This window comes from Dermacentor andersoni, chromosome 6, assembly GCF_023375885.2.
Source record: "Dermacentor andersoni chromosome 6, qqDerAnde1_hic_scaffold, whole genome shotgun sequence".
NCBI lineage: Eukaryota > Metazoa > Arthropoda > Arachnida > Ixodida > Ixodidae > Dermacentor > Dermacentor andersoni.
Window position 1 is genome coordinate 4,282,096 of NC_092819.1, and position 19,912 is coordinate 4,302,007.

At 45.8% G+C, this 19,912-nt stretch overlaps 1 protein-coding gene across 4 annotated transcripts in view; it reads right to left on the reverse strand.

The window, feature by feature from the left end:
* The window catches only part of jar (Myosin heavy chain 95F jaguar), a 143,860-nt gene that overhangs the window by 27,411 nt on the left and 96,537 nt on the right, over window positions 1–19,912 (reverse strand). For all 4 annotated transcript variants that reach the window (XM_055065755.1, XM_050170300.2, XM_055065756.2 and 1 more), the window contains exons 18-21: window positions 17,254–17,344; window positions 14,150–14,300; window positions 4,913–5,130; window positions 3,501–3,570 (exon numbers count right to left, since the gene is read on the reverse strand). In XM_055065755.1, coding sequence (XP_054921730.1) covers window positions 3,501–3,570; window positions 4,913–5,130; window positions 14,150–14,300; window positions 17,254–17,344 — 530 coding nt within the window. The remainder of the gene's footprint in view (window positions 1–3,500; window positions 3,571–4,912; window positions 5,131–14,149; window positions 14,301–17,253; window positions 17,345–19,912) is intronic.

A 19,912-nucleotide genomic window follows, 5' to 3' on the forward strand; every position in this document is an offset into this window, starting at 1 on the left:
AAAGTTTAGAATGGTGGCTTGCCGTTTCTTTCGCTCGCTAGAAATCAGCACACGTTTCTCAATAGCCTGGAAGGCCGCATTGCTGTCAGCGTCGCTGTGAGGTGCGACGTACCTGCGGAGGTCCAGAGCCGCGACGACTTTTCCAAAGCTAGGATTTGGTAACTCCCCGGCATCATGCGGCTCGTGCTCCTCGTCGTCACCACGCCACGGCAATGGCAACGGACGAAGGAATATCCGCAGGAAATTTTGCCCTCTTTGGCGTAATCATGCTAACGTGCTAACAATTGTTTAGTATTGCTGCGCAGCGTGTGCGCGTCCGAGCAGCCCGGTTGCGCGCAGCGCGGCGTGGTTTCGCGAGAAATGTAAACAAGAGAGGAGAGCTGACCCGATAGGCGGAGCAACGCCATGAGCAATGCCAACATCCGGCTTCCCTTTAGCTATAGCTTCACAAAGCGTGATGTGAGGGCCTCTCCCGAGTTTCCTTCCTCCGTGAGTCGACCCGTCCAGCAAACAATGCAGTGACCGTAATCACAGTGATGATAGTGAGAGCAATTTTCACGAATGGCCATCTAGTGGCGACCTCGTAGTGGCGTGCGGCTTCTTGCAGCCAGTTCCATAGCCAAGCCCGGCCAAGCCCGGTCAAAACTCGTCAAAAGCCAAAATGGCGGTTGGAGCGCGTTGCCTACTTTAGCCCAGGCGGGCTCGGCTTGCGACGCATCATGCGGGAACGTTTTCACAGCTACGACGTAACAGCGGGGTTCCTTATACATTGGATCTTATGGAAGCTGTGCCAGGACCGGATGAAAACGACGTAGCAGCCGGGAAAATGCAGCAGTGAGGAACGTAACAGCGGGGTTCTACTGTATATATATCAAATAAATAAAAGAGAATTCAGAAGCAACAATGTGTGTGGTGTGCTTTAGTGCACTAAGTGATTCGTGAAAAGAGATGCCTTTACTTATGAATAGTGAGCACCTAGGAAAAAAACAACGAATCTAAGAATTTACGTCATGCAAGTTTCTTTCTGACTGCTGCATGCAAACCTAACACATCATCCATCCGAACATATTGGATAACATTATTCAAACATGTTGGAGCTTCACACTTCTTCATCACCTACGGTTGAACACCTTCATAACGAAGTGCTTGGGGCCTCCAAATAATTCATTATACAAGTCGTGTCGTTGTAAAGGTCATGCACAGCACCGCTCGCAATAGACCCGGGACAAAATTATTCTTTCCTTATACAGGTCCTTTTGTTGTAGAGGTGCTTGACTGCACACCGCATTCACCCGAATCTAAAGCTTTTTTTCTGAGAAAAATGGGTTCGAAAATTGCCTGCACGTTACTATCAGATACAAAACCAAAACCGTATTCGTGGTATTGACCACAGCCTACCGTCAGAGACGTCAGATGCAGCGTGACTGCCATTATAAAATGCCGACAGAGTATAATTTTGTGAAAGTTTGTGTGTTTCAGTTGACTCTGTGCTCGAGTGGTATCTCTCGCCAGTAACTTTCGGAGATACCACAACTATTGCGAGATTTCGCGTGACTTGGCACCAGATGTGCTGGCGTAATTGGTGCTGTGCCAAGCTCACTATCTGTGTACAGTGCCAGGAATACTGTTGGATATGGTCCTTTGCCCACATCCTCCGAAGTGATTGGTGCACTCGCACTAGTCCAGTGCTTCTGTGCAAATGCGGAAGGTTGCGGCCTCAGCTGCTCCGACTCCTTAGACAATGTGGGGAAGTGCGTGCGTCGCAGGCAGTGAAATTGCCCAAGCAGAAGAAAATGCAGGACTATTTCATGCGAAACTAAGAGCTGGTTTCATCAATAAAGTGATTTTATAAATGGTACGTCCTTTTATGACGTCCAATTATTTAGCAGGCTTATATCAAATCATGCTCTATATCGAAATGATAGGCGTATTTTTGCTAGTTCGATATAGCCGGGTTCGACTGTAGTAGCATCTCTAAAAATGATTGCTTGAGAACGCAGATCCCTGTAGCATGGTATCTGTGGCCAACGAAGAGCAAATGGTGAGAATGACGTGTCGTCTTCATTATAAAAGTTCATTAAAGAAAATGTTTCTCTTCTGTAAAGGTATATTCAGCACATCTCCTTTCTTCTGGTAACGAATGTGGGGACATGGCATAGTATCTTTATTTTAAAAGTCGGCCGCGTCTTACATTCAGGTGCATCTTACATTCAGACACACTTTTGTTTTATTACTTTAATCAAGGCCCGCAAGAACTGGATTCACGTTGGATTAGGGGGCACATTAGAATTGGGTAAATACGGTATGTGTGTATGGTCAAACACCATGTTTAGAAAAGCTAACTCATGAGTAAAAAAAAAATGAATACAGAGTAAAGAAGAGAAGGAAGAAATAGTGGGGGCAAGATGAGATTGAATGACCAGAGCTGAATCAAGAACAAGGTTTTAAAGGAAACTGAGGCAAGGACCCAGCACCACTTTGGGTTAGCAGCACACACTGTTTCTTGCAGTGCCATGGGAATGCTATTGTCAAGGGCAACTAGACTTCAGGTGGTCAATTAGGGTGTCTGAAAATTTTTAGTTTTCTAATATGTGAATGCTTTGATTAGCTATGTACTGATGCTGGCTACAGTGACAATGATGGCAACCACATCGCAAAAATTGAAGAAATCATACATATTTGGTGGCAAATGAGCAAGGTTTTATGAAATGTAGAAGGTGCGATGCTGGCACATGTTCACAGTATGGCACACCCATGTCATATAGAAATATTCGCACAGCACAGATGCAGTGACTTGCATGCCCCACTCATGCATGAGCATGTCATTAGGAAACATGTGACCATGGCATTTTGTTTGGTTGCATGAAGGCAGCACCACTTTTCAACAAAGCCTGCTCGCAGACTGTAAAAGCAGGTCTGGACACACAACATCTGTAATGACAGCAAAACAGAATGACACATTCCAGATGTTTCTCAATATATTTGGGTAAGTGTTTCAAACCTTGCTTCATGATACAAGACTAGGCAACACCCAACAATGACCAGTCACCTTGGTAGAACCGTCTCTGTGAAGAAGTAGCTTTGCATATTTGCCCCTGAATGTGTGAAGTCTGAGCAAGCAGTCATTGAACTGCAACAGCTCAAGTGGGCTGCAGTTCTGTGCACCACAGTGAATGAAACAACTGGCATTCATAATTTTCTAATTTTTGATTAGGCACTGAATCCTTTTCTCATTTTCAAGGTTGCCCACAATGTGTCCTAGAGACATTTGCGTGGTAAAAGACAATGACAACATTGCTTCTTTTTGCAAGTGAGAAACTGTACTATAGGACACTGCTGTCATATCTTTATTCCATAAGTTAGTGTGAATATTCAATGTTTAATTTGACTGACAATAATGCCATTCGGCTTAGGTGGTGTCCAAAACACGGTGGCCATGTTTGCTATGGTGACCATGGTGTCCAGTACCCAAGCATTGAGAGTGCTTACAAAGTGCTTACCGCTACTTTGGCATCTTCTAGCTGCTTTGACTTCTCCTCAGCCTTGCGGGCAGCTTCCATCTGAATTTTTCTAAACAGACAAAAACAAAATTAATTGCAGAGAAGTGTCAATGATAATGCTGTAAGCACCAGCCGCCTAGTAAACTCTTCATAGTACACTCAATGACCAATTTTTTTGGACATGCCTAATAATTCGGATGCCTTCGTGGCACTGCCACGTACCCCATAGAGCCAATGTATAAGGACGTCTGAAATTTCAGACACAAACCCTTTGCCGTTTGACCTTTCTTATTATTTGCTGTGGCCGTAGGTTCAAAACGGCATTAATCAAAGCCACCACTGCTGCCATTTTCATAACCTCGCAGCCTCAAACCAGCATTTTCTTATGCCGATCTGTTGGCAGCTGTAGCCAGCCGTAACCACGGCGTCCACTGTAGCCATTCATGTTTGGTCACATGGTGTCTGGTACATGATCATTTTGTACTGTCACATGCTCTGCAACATTAGGCCTAGCTGCTTCAACATTCGCTACGAAGCTTCCTCTGTTCGGTGCCGTGTGTTTCATTGAAAGGATTTGCCACAGTCAGCAATGAGATGATGCTGACACCACCTTCGTTATCCTCGCCGACAGCTGCGAAGCACGGAAAGCACAACAAGACTAAAAAATTGTGCCTAATGCTGGTTCCCAAAAATCAGATTCGTCGCAATACAGCGGTGTTACGCGATCAAGCATATGCAATGTACTGTGATAAAGCAAACTGAGAATGGGAGGGGGCCACTGTCGCCGGATATAGTATATCTTTCTTAAACACACACGTACCCACCACCTCCTGTCACAGTACTAGCACAAGACACCTATGAAGTGCACTAGGAGACTTTCAGAGCTGTTTTGGAAGTGGACATAGAAATTTGTGCCCTTCAGGGCAGTAAAAAGCATACACTTGGTTTTCGGACTGCCTAATTTTTCACATGTTCTTGTGGTCCCTCAGGTGCCCGTAAAATCTGACATTGACCGTATTCTTTCCCAAATAATGGTTTACTCATAACCATGCATGCACAGCGAAAAGGTAAAAGAGCAATCTGCACAATCAGTGCCATGGTTATTCATTTGCTGGCTCTGTCAGGCTGGCAATGAAATGAAAGTGAAAATGTATATATTGTAGGTCAAAATCAATTGCCCACCTCAAGTTCGAGAATAACTGGATAATAATGAAAGGGCAGAAAAACAAAATGATGAGAAAGACAGAAAGGATATACTTTTCTGTCATGGTACGAGAGCTGGGTGTCGAAACGATGCAGTTCAAGCTCAACGAAACATGGAAGGCAACAGCACATTTAGCCCCCTCTTGAGACCTCCGCAGAGCCTCCACCTCCAAACGCCTTTTCAACGCTTAATCAGTGTATGCCCCCACCTCTGCCTGTTCTCCTCTTCCTCCCTTTTCAGTCGTTCCTCTTCCTCCCTGCGTTTGCGTGCATGCTCCATTTCCTGCTGCACACGGCGCATGTGCTCTTGTTCTTCGGCCACCTTCTGCAGCTGGATGCGCTGGTTCAGTGCATTCATCAGCTGCGTAGCTGCAGTGATCAATGCATTCTGCTCCTTCTCCATGTCCTCCGTGTATAGGTAGCCATCCTGCAATCAGCAAACCCATTTACTACTTTTCATTGGTACAGTGTCGTGTCCAAGACAGCCAGTGACTTCAGTCAGTTTTATCAAGTGCTGCCAAATATAGGCATTTAAGGGGAAAGAAGGCAGTTTTTACGTTGCATAATGAATGCACACCTCCTTTAACCAAAAGATGCAGATTTGTTTTATCTTTGTCAATTTCAGACTTGCATGCACACATGTCTTGCCTGAGGGAATGGAGGGGAAGGCCACGATGCTGTAAGTTAACAGAGCTATTTACAAAAATATAGTGACGCAGAAACCCCTACAGTAATAGCCCAATCTGGCAGCAGAGTATCATTCAAATAAGAAATACCTATGCGATTACTCCATACAAATCTCAAATCATAAAGAAAGAATAGAGAGCAGAGTGACAGTATAACTAATGTGCATGATTCTCATTACAAACTTCACTATAACGAACTTCAATAGAGTGAAACCTCGTTATCATGAACACCACATTAACAAACTTTTCAGATTAATGAACTTTTCAGAAATCCCCTGCTGGCTTATTATAGTTTCAATGTAAAAATATTTCAGTACTACGAACTTCATAAAACCGTACTTTTCAGAATAACGCGCATTATTCAGTTTCCCTATGATGTTAATGCCTCCGCACTACGAACTAATATTCCGAAATGTCGGGATTCTTACATTTCCATGTATCCTTTATGGCAGCCGAAACAGTAGGCTAGCAGACCATAAGGCGCAGAGAGCGGACGTCAGGGCACATGGGTTTCGTATGGGTTCGGAAAACCTTAGACTGTGCCCAGGAAAAAAAATACTGCGGGCGAGCGGAGGAGACGACACATCAGGTTACGCGAGTGCATGCTCTATCCAGAAAAGTGTCGCCTAGCAATGGCAGTGCGTCTCTTCCTTCTTTCACCCTTCTTTCTGCAGCCGTACTAGCTACACCTGCAGTGAGACGTAACCTCTGTACACATGGTGATGCCACACAGTCATACTTTGCACTTTCCAGATGGTGTCGTTTGCATGCGCTTGCACTTTGACAAAGTTCAGGTGTCTGCCTCGAGCGAGACAGTTGCAGTGTCCATGGCAAGAAATGTGAAAAACAAACAAAAAACAAACATTGCACTTTGAAGGTGAACATGAAGCTACCTTTTTGTTTGTAGTTTTCTCGGCATCAGCGTCGGTATTGCAAACATCACTCGTATTGTACGGTGCTTTGGTGGTGCGTGGTGACAGAATCTATGCAAAACAGTAACAGCATGTGCCGAGAGCCAGCAGCGATGTTTTCATGGATAGCTCATATAGTGACAACTTATGAACTGGTGGGTTGATGGGTGGAATGGTTAATTTTGGGGCTTTCACTATAATGATCTTTCAGAATAACAACCAATTTACTGCGGTCCCCTGAAGTCCATTATACCGAGATTTCACTGTAGCACTGTTGTCAATATAACAAAGTACTTAACTACAGTGAACTCTCGTTATGACAAACTCTGTTAAGCTGAATTCTCGCATATAACGAACAACATGGGAAAGTTTCTTTGGTTTTCCATAGATCCAATGTCAAAAAAATCTGCTTAAGATAAACTGCCTCAGACATGCTCTTTGATTAAGACGAACATTTGAAGTGACCACTACCGATTATGGAGGCTAGGGTGCCTCAATGCACCGCGCCCGGGGGTGCGCACATCAAGGCACCCTACTGGAGGCCTGCAGGGAACATCGCCCATGGAAAGAGGCGAAAACAAGAGCATGAAAAAAATTAAGCAGTGATGTTTCACCTCGTGAATGCGGGTGACACGCAAGCGTATGGGTGCTACAGTGCACGCGAAGCTATCGACCCGCAGTGTGCCTAGACTGTCCGCATCGCAGATCATATTCGAGACAGTGTTTGCATGGCTGCGCCATACACAGAAGCCGCTGGAGTAGAACACCCACTAGTAAACATTCACTTAGGCTACTAACTAAATTACCAAGCATGGCGTCAGCGCGCATAGGCAAACATGAACACATCACACTCAATGACTGCGGACGCTGGCTGTCACAATGCTGGCGTGAGGCATTGTGGCAGCAGCAGTGAGTGAAGTGACCTTTGCGTTGTCTATCGTTTCTACACAAACTGAGTGGCGAGAACACACTGCACGCAAAACTACGAGCCATCGGCCCACCTAGACTGGACCCCCAAAGCAGATCGCATTCAAGATATAAAGCCTGCGTGACCGCACATGGCCAAATGACAACACCCCCTCCCTCCCCAGTGCCATGCGCACGACAGAAGACGGTGCGCTTCTCCATTTGCATATGCGGGATTGTGCTGCCATCATCAGCTCACCGTTGTACGCTTTCCCTCACACACACACGGCTAATCCCTGACCAAGAAAGCGTGCTGCCATACCCTACGTTCCAGGGACAAGCGAAACCTTCTCTCGCATTCTGTGCAGTTATGACGTTGAGGTGGCGGATGTGCCTGTGTGTAAGCTGAGGCAAGCACCCGTGGGCGGTAAGGACAGGCTTCTGAGCGAGTCGTTTCCCGGCATAGTCTATAAGATAGCCTGCGCAGATTGCGACATCGCATACATCGGTGAATCGGGCAACTTCAAACAGAGTCTGAGGCAGCATAAGAAAGATGTCGAAAAGAAACGTACAGTTTCGAATGCCTTTGCCAAGCACACGTATGCAACGGGCCACAAGATTGACTGGGATCGCTCGAGAGTTATCGATCAAAAAAGAAACCTAAAATCGCAGCTGTATCTGGAATCGCTGGAGATACAAAAAACATGTCACACGCACAATCGAAATGAGGAAACCCTCCCCCCATCATACACGTGCTGCTTACATCACGTTCTGAAGTATACATAAGCTTCTGTGGACTTTCCTTCATCCCATTGTGAACAAGGCTTCCATAGGGAAGCCGAAACGTCTAGATTTAATAAATATTTAGTACTTTTTTTGGTCGGTGTCCGTCGTTTTATTGCTTCACACACACGGTGTACGGCACGCAAGGCCGATGCTATCACGAGACGAACCCGGTAAGTCCATATCGCAAACAAAACCTCTAGCAACTGCCAGAGGAGGCCAATCCAGCGCACCTCTGCCTACCTTCCTCCTTCGCGACGCTTTGCCTCATTTCTCATTCGCCACTATGCTCAACGTTGCCTAGACTTTCCTCTAAGTGGCATTGCTTTGCCGCGCACTCAACACGCTCCGTTGTTATTTCGCTAGCTTGGAGCCTGCACTGATGACCTGCGAGGTGTCAGATGCCTTCTTTAATGGTGTATCCACACGACGGACGGCTCCGCGCAAATCTGTGCCGCGGACGCTTATTCCGCCGCCCGTCCGGCTGCGAAGCGCATCCAGACGACGGACGGACTGAGTAGACGACCGCGCCGGAAAAATAAAGATGGCGGCTACGCCCGAAGCGAGTGCCGTCCGCCTCGAACCTGTCAAGTCGTCGTCGTCCACTGTGTGGCCCGTAGCTTGCAAACTGAGGATTGTGTTTGATTTAAATTTGTGTCCAGAAGCTTCGACAGCAATGTATTCGTGATGAGTGGACACCGTTTCCGAAAGCGGTACTCAGATTCTCGGCGTGTAGGCTTAGAGTGGCTGTATTGGCTGAACGTGGCCTCGAAGATGTTGCGGCGGCCCGGGCGGATCTCAGTGGCCGTAAGTTAATATAATTGCTTTTTACTCACTCTAGATGGCGCCATCGGTGCAACAAATAATTTGTCATAGGTGTTTTCACTCTGAATGAAAATGGAGATCGAAAGGAAACGACGGTTGGCCGCAATGGCTGTTGTTTTGTCCGAATTGGACACGAATGGTGTCAGCAGCGATGAAGCTGTTTCAGAAAGATCCCAAAGCCGCGCTTGTTGCCAGACTGTAGAGCATGCTAGGCTAAATCTGCAGCATTCGACCCCCAAAATCCGGATGCGAAAAATAGCTCGACATTTTCCGTCCGTGGGGGTCGCGGATGACGCGCGGACGGCACAAATCCATGACGCGTAGTCACGTGATGCGCAGTCCGTCGCGAAAAAGACTGATTTCGTCCGTCGTGTGGATCCACCATAACTAGGGGACTTTTTTCAGCAACACCAAGGCACAGAAGAACTTTTAAGGTCATTAGGTGAGATGGCATTGTTTCTGGCGGCTTGCGATTTACAAAGAAGTGTCAAACATCCATCACGGATTGGGTGAAACCAAGCAAGAGTACCACTTGAAAACAGTTTTCTATTAAGCTCAGCTAAATAAATGCTTTTCATGTTATTTTCCATCATTTTAAGTCTACTTCGTTTACCATTTGAAGGAAGATATTTCAATGCATCTGGTCATGTGGCAAATTATCCTTCTGATAAGACGAACTACTGATACCAAATTTTCATGGTCCCTTCGAGGGAGTCTACTGCATTTATAACTTTTTGTCCATAGAACATTATGTATTTAAGACCTCAATATAATGAAGGATTTCAATATATTGAAATTTCACTGGCGCAACAAAGGAACGCCAAGGCAATAAGTGGAAAGTTAGCAGAGGCAGATGGTCAAATCATTGAACTACAAGCAGCTGCTTATGAATGCACCTCTCAAATCGCATGCAGTGGCACCAGGAGCTACTGCCAAGGAGCAGTGTCATGTTCTGTATAAAGTACAAGTGTGATAAGATCCCATCGTGCCCCACGCACACACAGTATTGACATGTGTACTTGTTTGTCTTTATAGGGTGACACGTTTCACCACCTAAGAAATGTTATCGCACAGTGCAGGACACGCCTGCATGTATCGGAAGTTTCTGGAATGTTATCGATGCTTCCATCCGCTGTCTGTGACCGAACCTTGTGTAATCTGATCGCATGTGTGAGCGACGCGAATAATGTAGAACTTTATGGAAGGCACGTGGGTAAAAAAATTATGGGGTTTTACGTGCCAAAACCACTTTCTGATTATGAGGCACGCCGTAGTGGGGGACTCCGGAAATTTCGACCACCTGGGGTTCTTTAACGTGCACCTAAATCTAAGTACACGGGTGTTTTCGCATTTCGCCCCCATCGAAATGCGGCCGCCGTGGCCGGGATTCGATCCCGCGACCTCGTGCAAGGCACGTGGGTACCACCGATTACTCTGGAACATTCGACAACTGATCTATAAAAGCCAACGCGCTTGACCTGCTGATGAGATTTTCGACGATCGCCAACTGCGTTCGCCACTGTCGCCGTTCTTTGTGTGTAGCCTGATTTTGAGGGCACAAGTTTGCCCAATAAAACAGGCTACACTCAAAGAACGGTGACAGCGGCGAACACAGTCGGCGATCATCGAAAATCTCATCAGAGGGTCAAGCGTGGCGGCTTTTATACATCACTCGTCGATTTTCCAGAGTAATCACTGGGACCTGCGTGCCTTCCACAAAGTTCTACATTATTCGAGTCGCGTACACATGCGATCAGATTACACAAGGTTCGGTCACAGACAGCGGATGGAAGCATTGATTACATTCCAGGAACTTCCGATACATGCAGGCACGTCCTGCGCTGTGCGATAACATTTGCTAGGCGGTGAAATGTGTTGCCCGATAAAGACAAACAAGTACACGTGTCAGTATGCTGAAAGTTTGCAAAGGCGAGCCAAGAAGGACGATGACTTGACAAGCGCTGCTTTTCCACAGGGCAAGAGGAAATAAAGGGCAGAAGGGAATCGAGCTTGTGGTACCATGATTGAGTGTGCGCAGGGATGGTTGGTGCGAGTCTCCTTTCTTAGCACGAACGTGGCTGCACATGGCTGTCAGCGCTGAGCACATGTGCAGCTGCGTGCCCTTTTTCTGATATCATCTGCCGCGTGTACGAACAGTAATTGTCTTCAGTACTGGAGGTTATGTAAATTCGAGTTTCGGAGATGCATTGAAGCGAGAGGCAGACGAGGCATTCGCTCCCCGCTGCCCTTACTTTTCATGAAGGCGTCATATCACTGTGGGCGAGAAATGGGGGAAAGGAGAACACGAAAGTACGGCTGGCTTCACTTCGTACTGCCAATGTGAACATACCGTCGACACAGCATGAGACCGCATCTTTCATCGCCGACTCGTATTCAACAAAATGCATTTCTTTTCTTATGAAAATTTGCCTTTTCTGATTGCCTGATAATTAAGAAAATCTTGTGGCCCCCTCAATGTAAGAAAGATCTATAGGCAAATGTACTTACTTGCTTGAAATTTTGAATTTCCATCGTAACAAAATTTAAATAGAACGAAGCAAATTGTCAACTTTAGTTACGTTGTTATATTGTGGTTTAACTGTATAACTGCAGAAAACTGCTGCATTTTTCACTGCTTTCTGCTGAATCATACACCAAGTAGATGCGCCCCGATTTACAGAAAGTTAATAAAAATAAGACCCACTGTGCAGTATTATCCTAAGCTATTTCACACCTCAGTTTCCTTGCAATCCGCCTTTTTAATTTTCCCGTGCTGCCTTCTGGCGCACTCTGCTGGAAACGTTTTGAAAGGGTGCTGGGCGTTTCGCCTGTTCATTTGTGTATTTAAACCCATGTTGAATGCGCATCGGCTATGTGTTTCATGGATCACAATTTATTGTTAATGACGTCTCCGGGGCAGCATGTCATTCCTAAAAGCCATGTAGCACTCACAGACTACTTGGGGAGAAGGTCTGAGCGCGCTTTTGTGCTAACACTGAGGCCGATAAAGGCATGCCCAGTTCCGTGTGTGACGCGGCTGCTGATATCTGGACTTGCAGCTCGCTTTTTGTATTTGTTTTACACATTCTTTAGTGATTTTGAACATTCAAGCGCATTCAAGCGCAGCCTTCCGCGTCGGATTTACCAAAGTGGGGCATTTGTTTACACAGACATCTGCAGCCACAGATCATGGTTAGTTTCAAATACTGGGAAAACAGGACATTGCTAATGTGACATGACCTTAGAATGTAGCAACACATATACCGTATTTACTCGAATCTTGCGTGCATTTTTCTTTCGATAAAACGGGCCCAAAATTGCATGCGCATTAGAAGCGAGTATGACTCTAAATCGCATTACCATATTGCCATCGGCATTTCAAAATGGCCACCTCGTACGCGCATCGAGCCTAGCTGCTATAGGCCGTGGCTTAGGTTAGTCCACCATCCGTCTTCCTGTTTTCTGCGTTTGCTCTATCAGCGTGGAAGTGCCGAGTAGATCACGATGCCACAATTAAAAGGAAAGTGATCACGTGTGTGAAGACGGACGTAAATCGGGCGCATTACAAGCGTTCGGAGTTTCCTAAAGCGTCTGCGACTGGTGCAAACACGAGAGGTGTTCTACTCCGATGGCTGTGCAGCCCCTATCTTGAAAGCGATTTGCAATGGCAACAAGCCTACACATCTAGGCATACTGTGCTGTGTTCTCGTTGCTTAGTTCGTGTTGAAGCGAGAGGCTGCACAAAGGTCAATTCGCTCGCTCCTGCTGTCGCACTTCATCACGCCAGCATTTTGATAAAAAGTTTCCATGGTCCCAGAGTGAGACGTGTTTATGTTTGTGCGTGCATGGCACCATGCTTGTTAATTTAGTTCGTAAGTGAATGTTTAAAAGTTCATACGGCCGATAAAACTACTAACCTTACTTTTCGTATAGCTGTCTACTAATTTGCTATTGACATCGATGCTTCACCTTTGAGCGAAACTTTAGTGCAACTGGAGCAATCTTTGTTTTTTCAAATGAGCGAAAGTTGTATTTCTGTGTCAAAGAATGAGTTGTGCCATACTGTAAAGCACTTTTTCTTTCTTTAAGGTCACGACAACAGTGCACATTACAATCGAGGGAGCATTAGAATCGAGTAAATACGGTATATCTGCACATGTGAGCCGTGTTGTTCCACCTTCAAACGTGCCAATACAAGTGGCCGAACCACATAAACAATGGCCACTGTGAACCAGACATACATATACAGTTAAACCTCAATATAAACTTCAATATAACAAAATTCTATGTATAACGAATATCATAACAAGCCAACAAACACTGACACCAAGGACAACATAGGGGAAATTACTTGTGTTTAATAAACGAAATACAGAAATGATAAATTAATGGAAATGAAAGTGGATGAAAAACAACTTGCTGCAGGTGGGGAAAGATCCCACAACCTTCGCGTGGGATCGTTTCCCACCTGCTGCAGTTCCCAATCTTCACCCTGTTCACCGCTTCATGCCTTTTCACTGGACCCCTTGGCTAGTTTTTCTTGTCAACATTTTACGAAATTGCGTATTAAATGACAAAAAATGACAATTTATTGACAATGAAATTTAGTGTTTAGCTGCACTTCTGCCGCGGCCCAATAGTTCACTGTAGCCAGGTATCTGCATAGCCATAGCCACGCCATAGCCTTCGCCAGTTGCCATTTTGGTCAAACAGAGTCCGACTTGCCACATACAATTTGTGACACATGATACGAATGAGCGAGTGGCATGTAGCTCTGCCCAGAACTGGAGCCCCTGCATGGGCACTTGGAATGACGTCGCAAATAAAGTGAAAACAAACATGTTTGCACAGATCTCTCATTTTAAACAAAAGATGCCAATATAAGCACGACTATGTGAGTAGCACAGGCGTGTTTCAGCAAGGTCACGTTCGTAGTGTCAGCTCCATTGACAACAGCCGATGACTAGGTGCTGGCAGAATTAGCTCACTGGGTCGTCGAATTGGAGACCAGTGGCGCTTGCGACCTGACCGCATCCAGCTCATAATAAAGTGCCTATGTTGGTCAGCCCAATGTGTACACTATTATGTTGAGCTTATATGGCAATACATTTGATTTTATCGAGGCCGACAGAAGCGAACGAGCAAACCAGGCGAGCCTGCGATCGCTGGGAGATGGTATAGGCTTAGTACACTGGCTGCTAAATCCAGGGCCGACAGCCCTTGAATTTCAGTCTGCGACCGAGCAAGGGCCCCCCCTGTAAACAATACGGGGTGCGCTTGCTCGGGATTTTATGGTAGTATGGTGTTCTCATCAGAAAACACACAGCCAGCATACCTTGATCCGTTTCATGGTGCCACTGATCTTGGCTTCCAAGGCTTGGATCTCTGCTCTGCTTTGCTGACCATCTTTCTTGAGCTGAGCTGCAAGGCTTGACATCTGCAGCACCTGCTGGAAGAGGGCTCTAAGCTTCATCATGCACCGGTACCTGCAGACAATATGATGGTGGTGTCCATTCCAGACCAACAAAACACCTGTAGCAGCACTAGAAATGAGTTACCAGGGCCCCTAAATAGAGTTGTACAATGAGTCACCAATTACATTCGCCAGAAGAGCCAAGAAAGCCTGGCAGCTCCAGGATGCAGAAATCGAATCAGATTTGTGGGTTTTAATGTACCAAAGCAATACCCGGGCTATGGGAGACATAGTGTGGGGCTCTGGATAAATTCAACCAGCAGGTATATCTTCGACTTCGCATCTTCGACTCACACTTCTCTCACACGTCTGAAGTGTTCTCGGTAAAAAAGGCAGCAACAACACTGTAGCGCAAACACAAAGAGGGCATTTATTGCTTCTGTACAAAAATATCAGCTAGCCAAAATACATACAAGAAATGGTTCCTCAATGAGACACTCAAGTATTTCGATGTTCGACTCGCCGTGCAAGGTTATCGAGGGAATAGTTGCACATGCCCGACAATGATGCCTAATTCACGGGTGCAGCGCTGCAAATGACTGCCAGTACTGCACTCCACAGCCGAATGGCAAGCCTTCTAGGTGTTAGTTCCACAGAGCCCCCTGGGAAATGTGCTGTTAGTTTGTGCGTGCCACTGTCCCTCAGCCAAACAGAAAAACGCAGGTTCCTTTCATGCCCATATTACTCATGCCTTCAGGTGGTGCTCGGATTGAAACACTCGTGCCATCTCGCAGTGCAGCACGACTATGGCACCAACTCGCACCACTGCATGTGTGCCATGCAGGGAAACCGAATGTCAGGAAATGCCAAAAAGGGCACGTGAGTGTCGAAAGCCTCCACAGTATACACTAATGTGCTTGTGTATTCCGTCCCCAGTGAAATGGAAACCACCACGGCCAAGAATAGAGCCCGTGACCTTGCCATAGCAGGAAACACCACAGTATCTGAGCCGCTGTGGCGGGTGGTGACAAAGGAAGCGTTATGGCAACCCAAATGGTTTGAAACCATCACAGTCAGCAAACAGTGATGCTAATGATGCATGCAAATGCTTTCCCAATGACCTGTGGATTCTAGGTGTTCTTGTTGAGGCTGCACACAGTGAGAAAAGCACTGAAAAGAGCCATGCTTTGCAGAGTGAAAAGCCTGTGGTTCAGCAGTTTACTTCCACGAACTACTTCAGACCATGTCCTAACAATACACAGGGGAGAAAACATGTTGGTACCACACCCATATGAGGCAAATGTTTCTGTACAACCGCCAGTCATCCCACAATGCTCGTGTTATAAGAAGCATTGCCAATGCCATTGCAGGCATTAAACCTCGAAGGTGACACCAAAGAAAGGCGGTTGATGCTTGAGGAAGTCCAGCTGAGGAAGTCCAGCTCACCGTAACTGGATAGCGAGCGAATATGTTTGCCCCTATGCTGGGCACCAACGCCTAATCATTTGTGTGTACGGTCACGTGTACAGTGGCGCGTTCGAAAGATCGTGTTTCTCCATTCTGGTGTCTTGCTCCTAATAGGACGGTCCCGTGAACAGTGGGTGAGCACGTGAAAGGTCCATGCTGATCGCCGACCCCGCCGTTAGGTGGCGTTAGCAGCACAACACTCACGCCATTTCTCATACTAGTCTGCAAGCACACTGACCGCCACTGGTGCTTAGGTATGCAAACAAGGCGGATTGCAGGAAAGGCTAGAGCCATGCAGGGAAAACAATATCAGGGGACGTGAGAGGGTCGATCGTCCCCACAACGCCGGTCAGCATGCTTCGTGGGACCGTACCGAGAAAGGCTCTGCAACGGGGCACCGGGATGGACCGATTATTCGAACATGTCACTGTTCGCATGACTGTTCGTCCGTGTCCTGCATGGGGCGAACATATTTGCCTGATATGCTGTCAGAGTGAGCCCAACTTCCTTGATACGTCAGCGCTGGTCGGCATGTTCTATTGGTAGTAATTCAGCTGGCAGGCACTGGTGCATAGAAGGTGTAATCAATTCCCTTTTGATTGTTTGAATTACTGTGTTGTCGTTCCTTTGTCCCACAAGTGTGGTTGAGACCCCACAATATTCAAAATGTGTTTCAGGGCCCCTTTAATAAAACCTTTACTCTCAACAGCAATTACTGCTTATTACTGAACAAATTATGTACTACATGCTCTGAAGCAATAACACTGCGGTAAGCTCTTCAAAGCTCTCCGGTTCCTCAATGACAATGCACCCGCATGCTCACTGCAAGCTGAATGAATGAATTCTCGGGTTTTATGTGCCAAAACCACGATTTGATTATAAGGCATGCCGCATTGGGGGACTCTGGATTAATTTTGACCACCTGGGGATCTTCAACGTGCCCCCAATGCACGAGACATGAGCGTTTGTGCATTTTGCCTCCATTGAAATGCGGCCACCGCGGCTGTGTAAGCAGTTGCTAAGCAAAACAATGAGGTTGCGAAATATTGCCTTTATCTCCTTATCTCACACCGAGTGACTTTTTCCGTTTCAGGAAAGAAAAAAAAATCCAATGCAAAGCCGGCAATTGCACGATACAGACAAATGAACTAAAGAGGTCGAACAGTGATATTCCACACAATCTGAGAATTACAACAATGGCCTGCAGAGGATTAAAAAAAATGGTGAGAGAAATGTGGGAACATGAATGGTGTCTACGAAGAGAAGTCTTAGTTACAAAGTAAAAATAAATTTTTTCATGTATTTATTTTTTGGCAATGATAAGAACTTTGAACTTTTTGATAACCTCTCGTACAAGTGAGGTTTTGATTGGCAACGTTGGCTTTGCTTGAGTGGTCTGCTTACTAATTATGGATAAAAAAACAAGTGCGCTGCAATATCTATGCATATAAGTGGCCTTTACTATAAAAGGAATCTCTTGCAGAGCTTTAGAAAAAACATGTATAGAACAACAAAACATTAAATGGGAGAAACAAGAGAACACAAATGAGTAAACTTGCCTTGGCCGGTACTTTCGTTTAACCAAATGCATCTTCACCGTCTTCTGAATCACCACAAGGTTCTCACGTCGAAAGATGATCTTATTCTTCACTGGAATATGAAAACAAAGGTCTTCATTGCTTTAAGAATTCCTTCAGGCCTGTGAAATGCCTATATGTTACAGTTAAACCTTGATATAACGAAATTCAATATATCAAAATTCTCAGTATAACATAGCATTTAACTTTTCATAACCTCTTGTCCATAGAACACCAAGTATTTAGAACCTCAATACACGTAGTAGTCTGTACTGCTCATGGGCAATGCACATGTTATTTCATTGATGACTACGAGTATCCTCCTTGGTTCGTAAGCAATGAAACAGAATAAACATTTTTTTTTCAATATAAGCAATCAAATGATTAACAAAGGTTATTTTGCTAATAATTAAAGTAGAAAGTTAAACCATGAAGGAAATAACCAAAATAGGAGAGGCCCTGACGTCATGTTTTTGAAGCCAGAAATGCAGCCATGTTGGTGTGCCATCTCTCTTAGCGCCTCCAATCAGCTCACTGGAGCAGATAAGCGTGACCTTTGAAATTGCATTGCTACGAGCCGCCGGAAGTGTGGGCTGCCGAGGCGTGCTAGAACAAAGCCTCCAAGACTTCTGTAACAGTTTTAGTGAAGCAAGTGCGCTCCTGTGCTTTTCCGTGGCACGTCGAAGGACACAACGAAGACCCGTGCCACGATTAGTTGAGTGTGTCCGTTGCTTACTGACACTCGCACTCACAGACCCAAAACACAACTTTCAAGCTTACACACCACGCTCCAAAGTCAGGTTGTCTCGCGAAGAGAATCTGCTGCGAGAAAGACAGGGACCGGAAAAACTTGTCACTTTCCAGAGGCCTAGAGCAGCAGCGAGAGCTTCAGGAGCACGACTGATATGGCAACGCTGATGTTTGGGGCACCAGTCTCAGTGCTCCTTTGCCAAAAACAGCACGTGACTTCCGCCACACTTTCTCCAACATGTCCGTGCTGGCCAGGGCGTCTCCTACGCTTTCCTTCCTCCATGAGTGTAACCGATGCTAAATAAGGATGTGAAATTAATCTTTTATTGCCGGTGCATGCACACACGCACGCACATTGCCTGGAAAAAAAACTTTAAAATGCATTCATGTGCATATGAGGTTACAACCTCCAGCATTAGTTTTGCACCCCCACAGGAATAAATTTAGGTGCAAAGGGGTACAAGCGTCCACTATGAGAGAAGGTCTTTGTATCTGCTCATATACTCACTGAATGTCCTTTGCCGACTTTAATACGAAGCTTTACCTCAGACCTGACTGATTTTCCCATTAAAATACGGTTAACGGCAGATTTTTTGGACACCCGATATTCGGACATGCCAGATAATTTGGATGCCTTCACAGCACCGCCATGTGCTCCACAGAGCCGATGCTTAGGACCGTTTGAAATTTTGGACCCTTTGTCATCCAAATTTCTAAACTTCTTGTCATGATCGCAGGTCTGGAATGGCATTAACAGAAGCTACCACTGCTGTCATTTTGTTTATCTCACTGCCTTGAACCAGTGTTCTCACATGCCGATCTACTGGCAGCCATAGCCACCACTGTGGCAACACTAGGCCTAGCTGCTTCAATGTCATGCTCTTCACTGAAAGAATTCACTGCTGTCAGCAACGACAACCACTACGCTCGCCTGTCACCCACACAGATGGCTTCTAAGAGCAGAGAGTACAACGTATCTAAATGACGTAGCATAATGCCACTTCCAAAATGTCAGCTTTGCCGCAACACAGTAGCATTACACAGTCAAACATTTGTAATGTTTTTCGGTGAAGCATACCAAAAGTGGAAGGGGCCACTCTTGCGCAACACATACCTGATATGCATAATAAGCATACTGGCAGGCCTTCAGAGCCGTTTCGGATGTGCCTGTGGCGATTTGAGCTTTTCAGGGCAGTAAAAGGTATTGAATTTTAAAAGGTATTTTCTCAGCTCATGATAGGTGCAGCTTGTGATATCACTTTTCATTGCCGAGTTACACTTAAAACTGAACCACTCCGTTGTATCATCTCAACTACCTCCTGGGCTAGTTCGCCGTGCGGCTAAATACACGCTCCACGCAGAGACGCCAAGTACAGCAGCACGTAATCACGGTTTCACCGGTAGTGGGTTCACAATATACACCGCAAGGTGTTCGAACCCGCCACCTCCCATATTCGAGGGAAGAAGCGTTACTATGTTGTAAAACATTTTTGCAAAAATTTTGCTGGTGTAAATAAAATATCTGCTTTCCATAGTTGGCAGCCTTAAAATTCTTAAGAGACGTCGAGAGGCACGAAAGCAATCCTGCAAGTTGGAACAGGCGGTCTGTTGGGGTGCTGCCACTGCTCACTCATGTCTTTGGTTGTCTTGCGTTATTTCCTGTTCAGTCGCTTGCCCTCCCCGACGGTAATTTTTTTCTAATAATGCAACACACCTCTCTCACCTAAATCGATGCAGTGGATGCCAAGCAAAAGAATTTCTCTGTTCTCATGTATTTATAAATGAAAGCCTCTTGAATGCTAAAGCTTCCTCTTTTGTTCTCACACTGAAACAGCTTGTATTGCAGAAATCACAAATTTGGGAATTGGAATTAATACAGCATGCACAATTT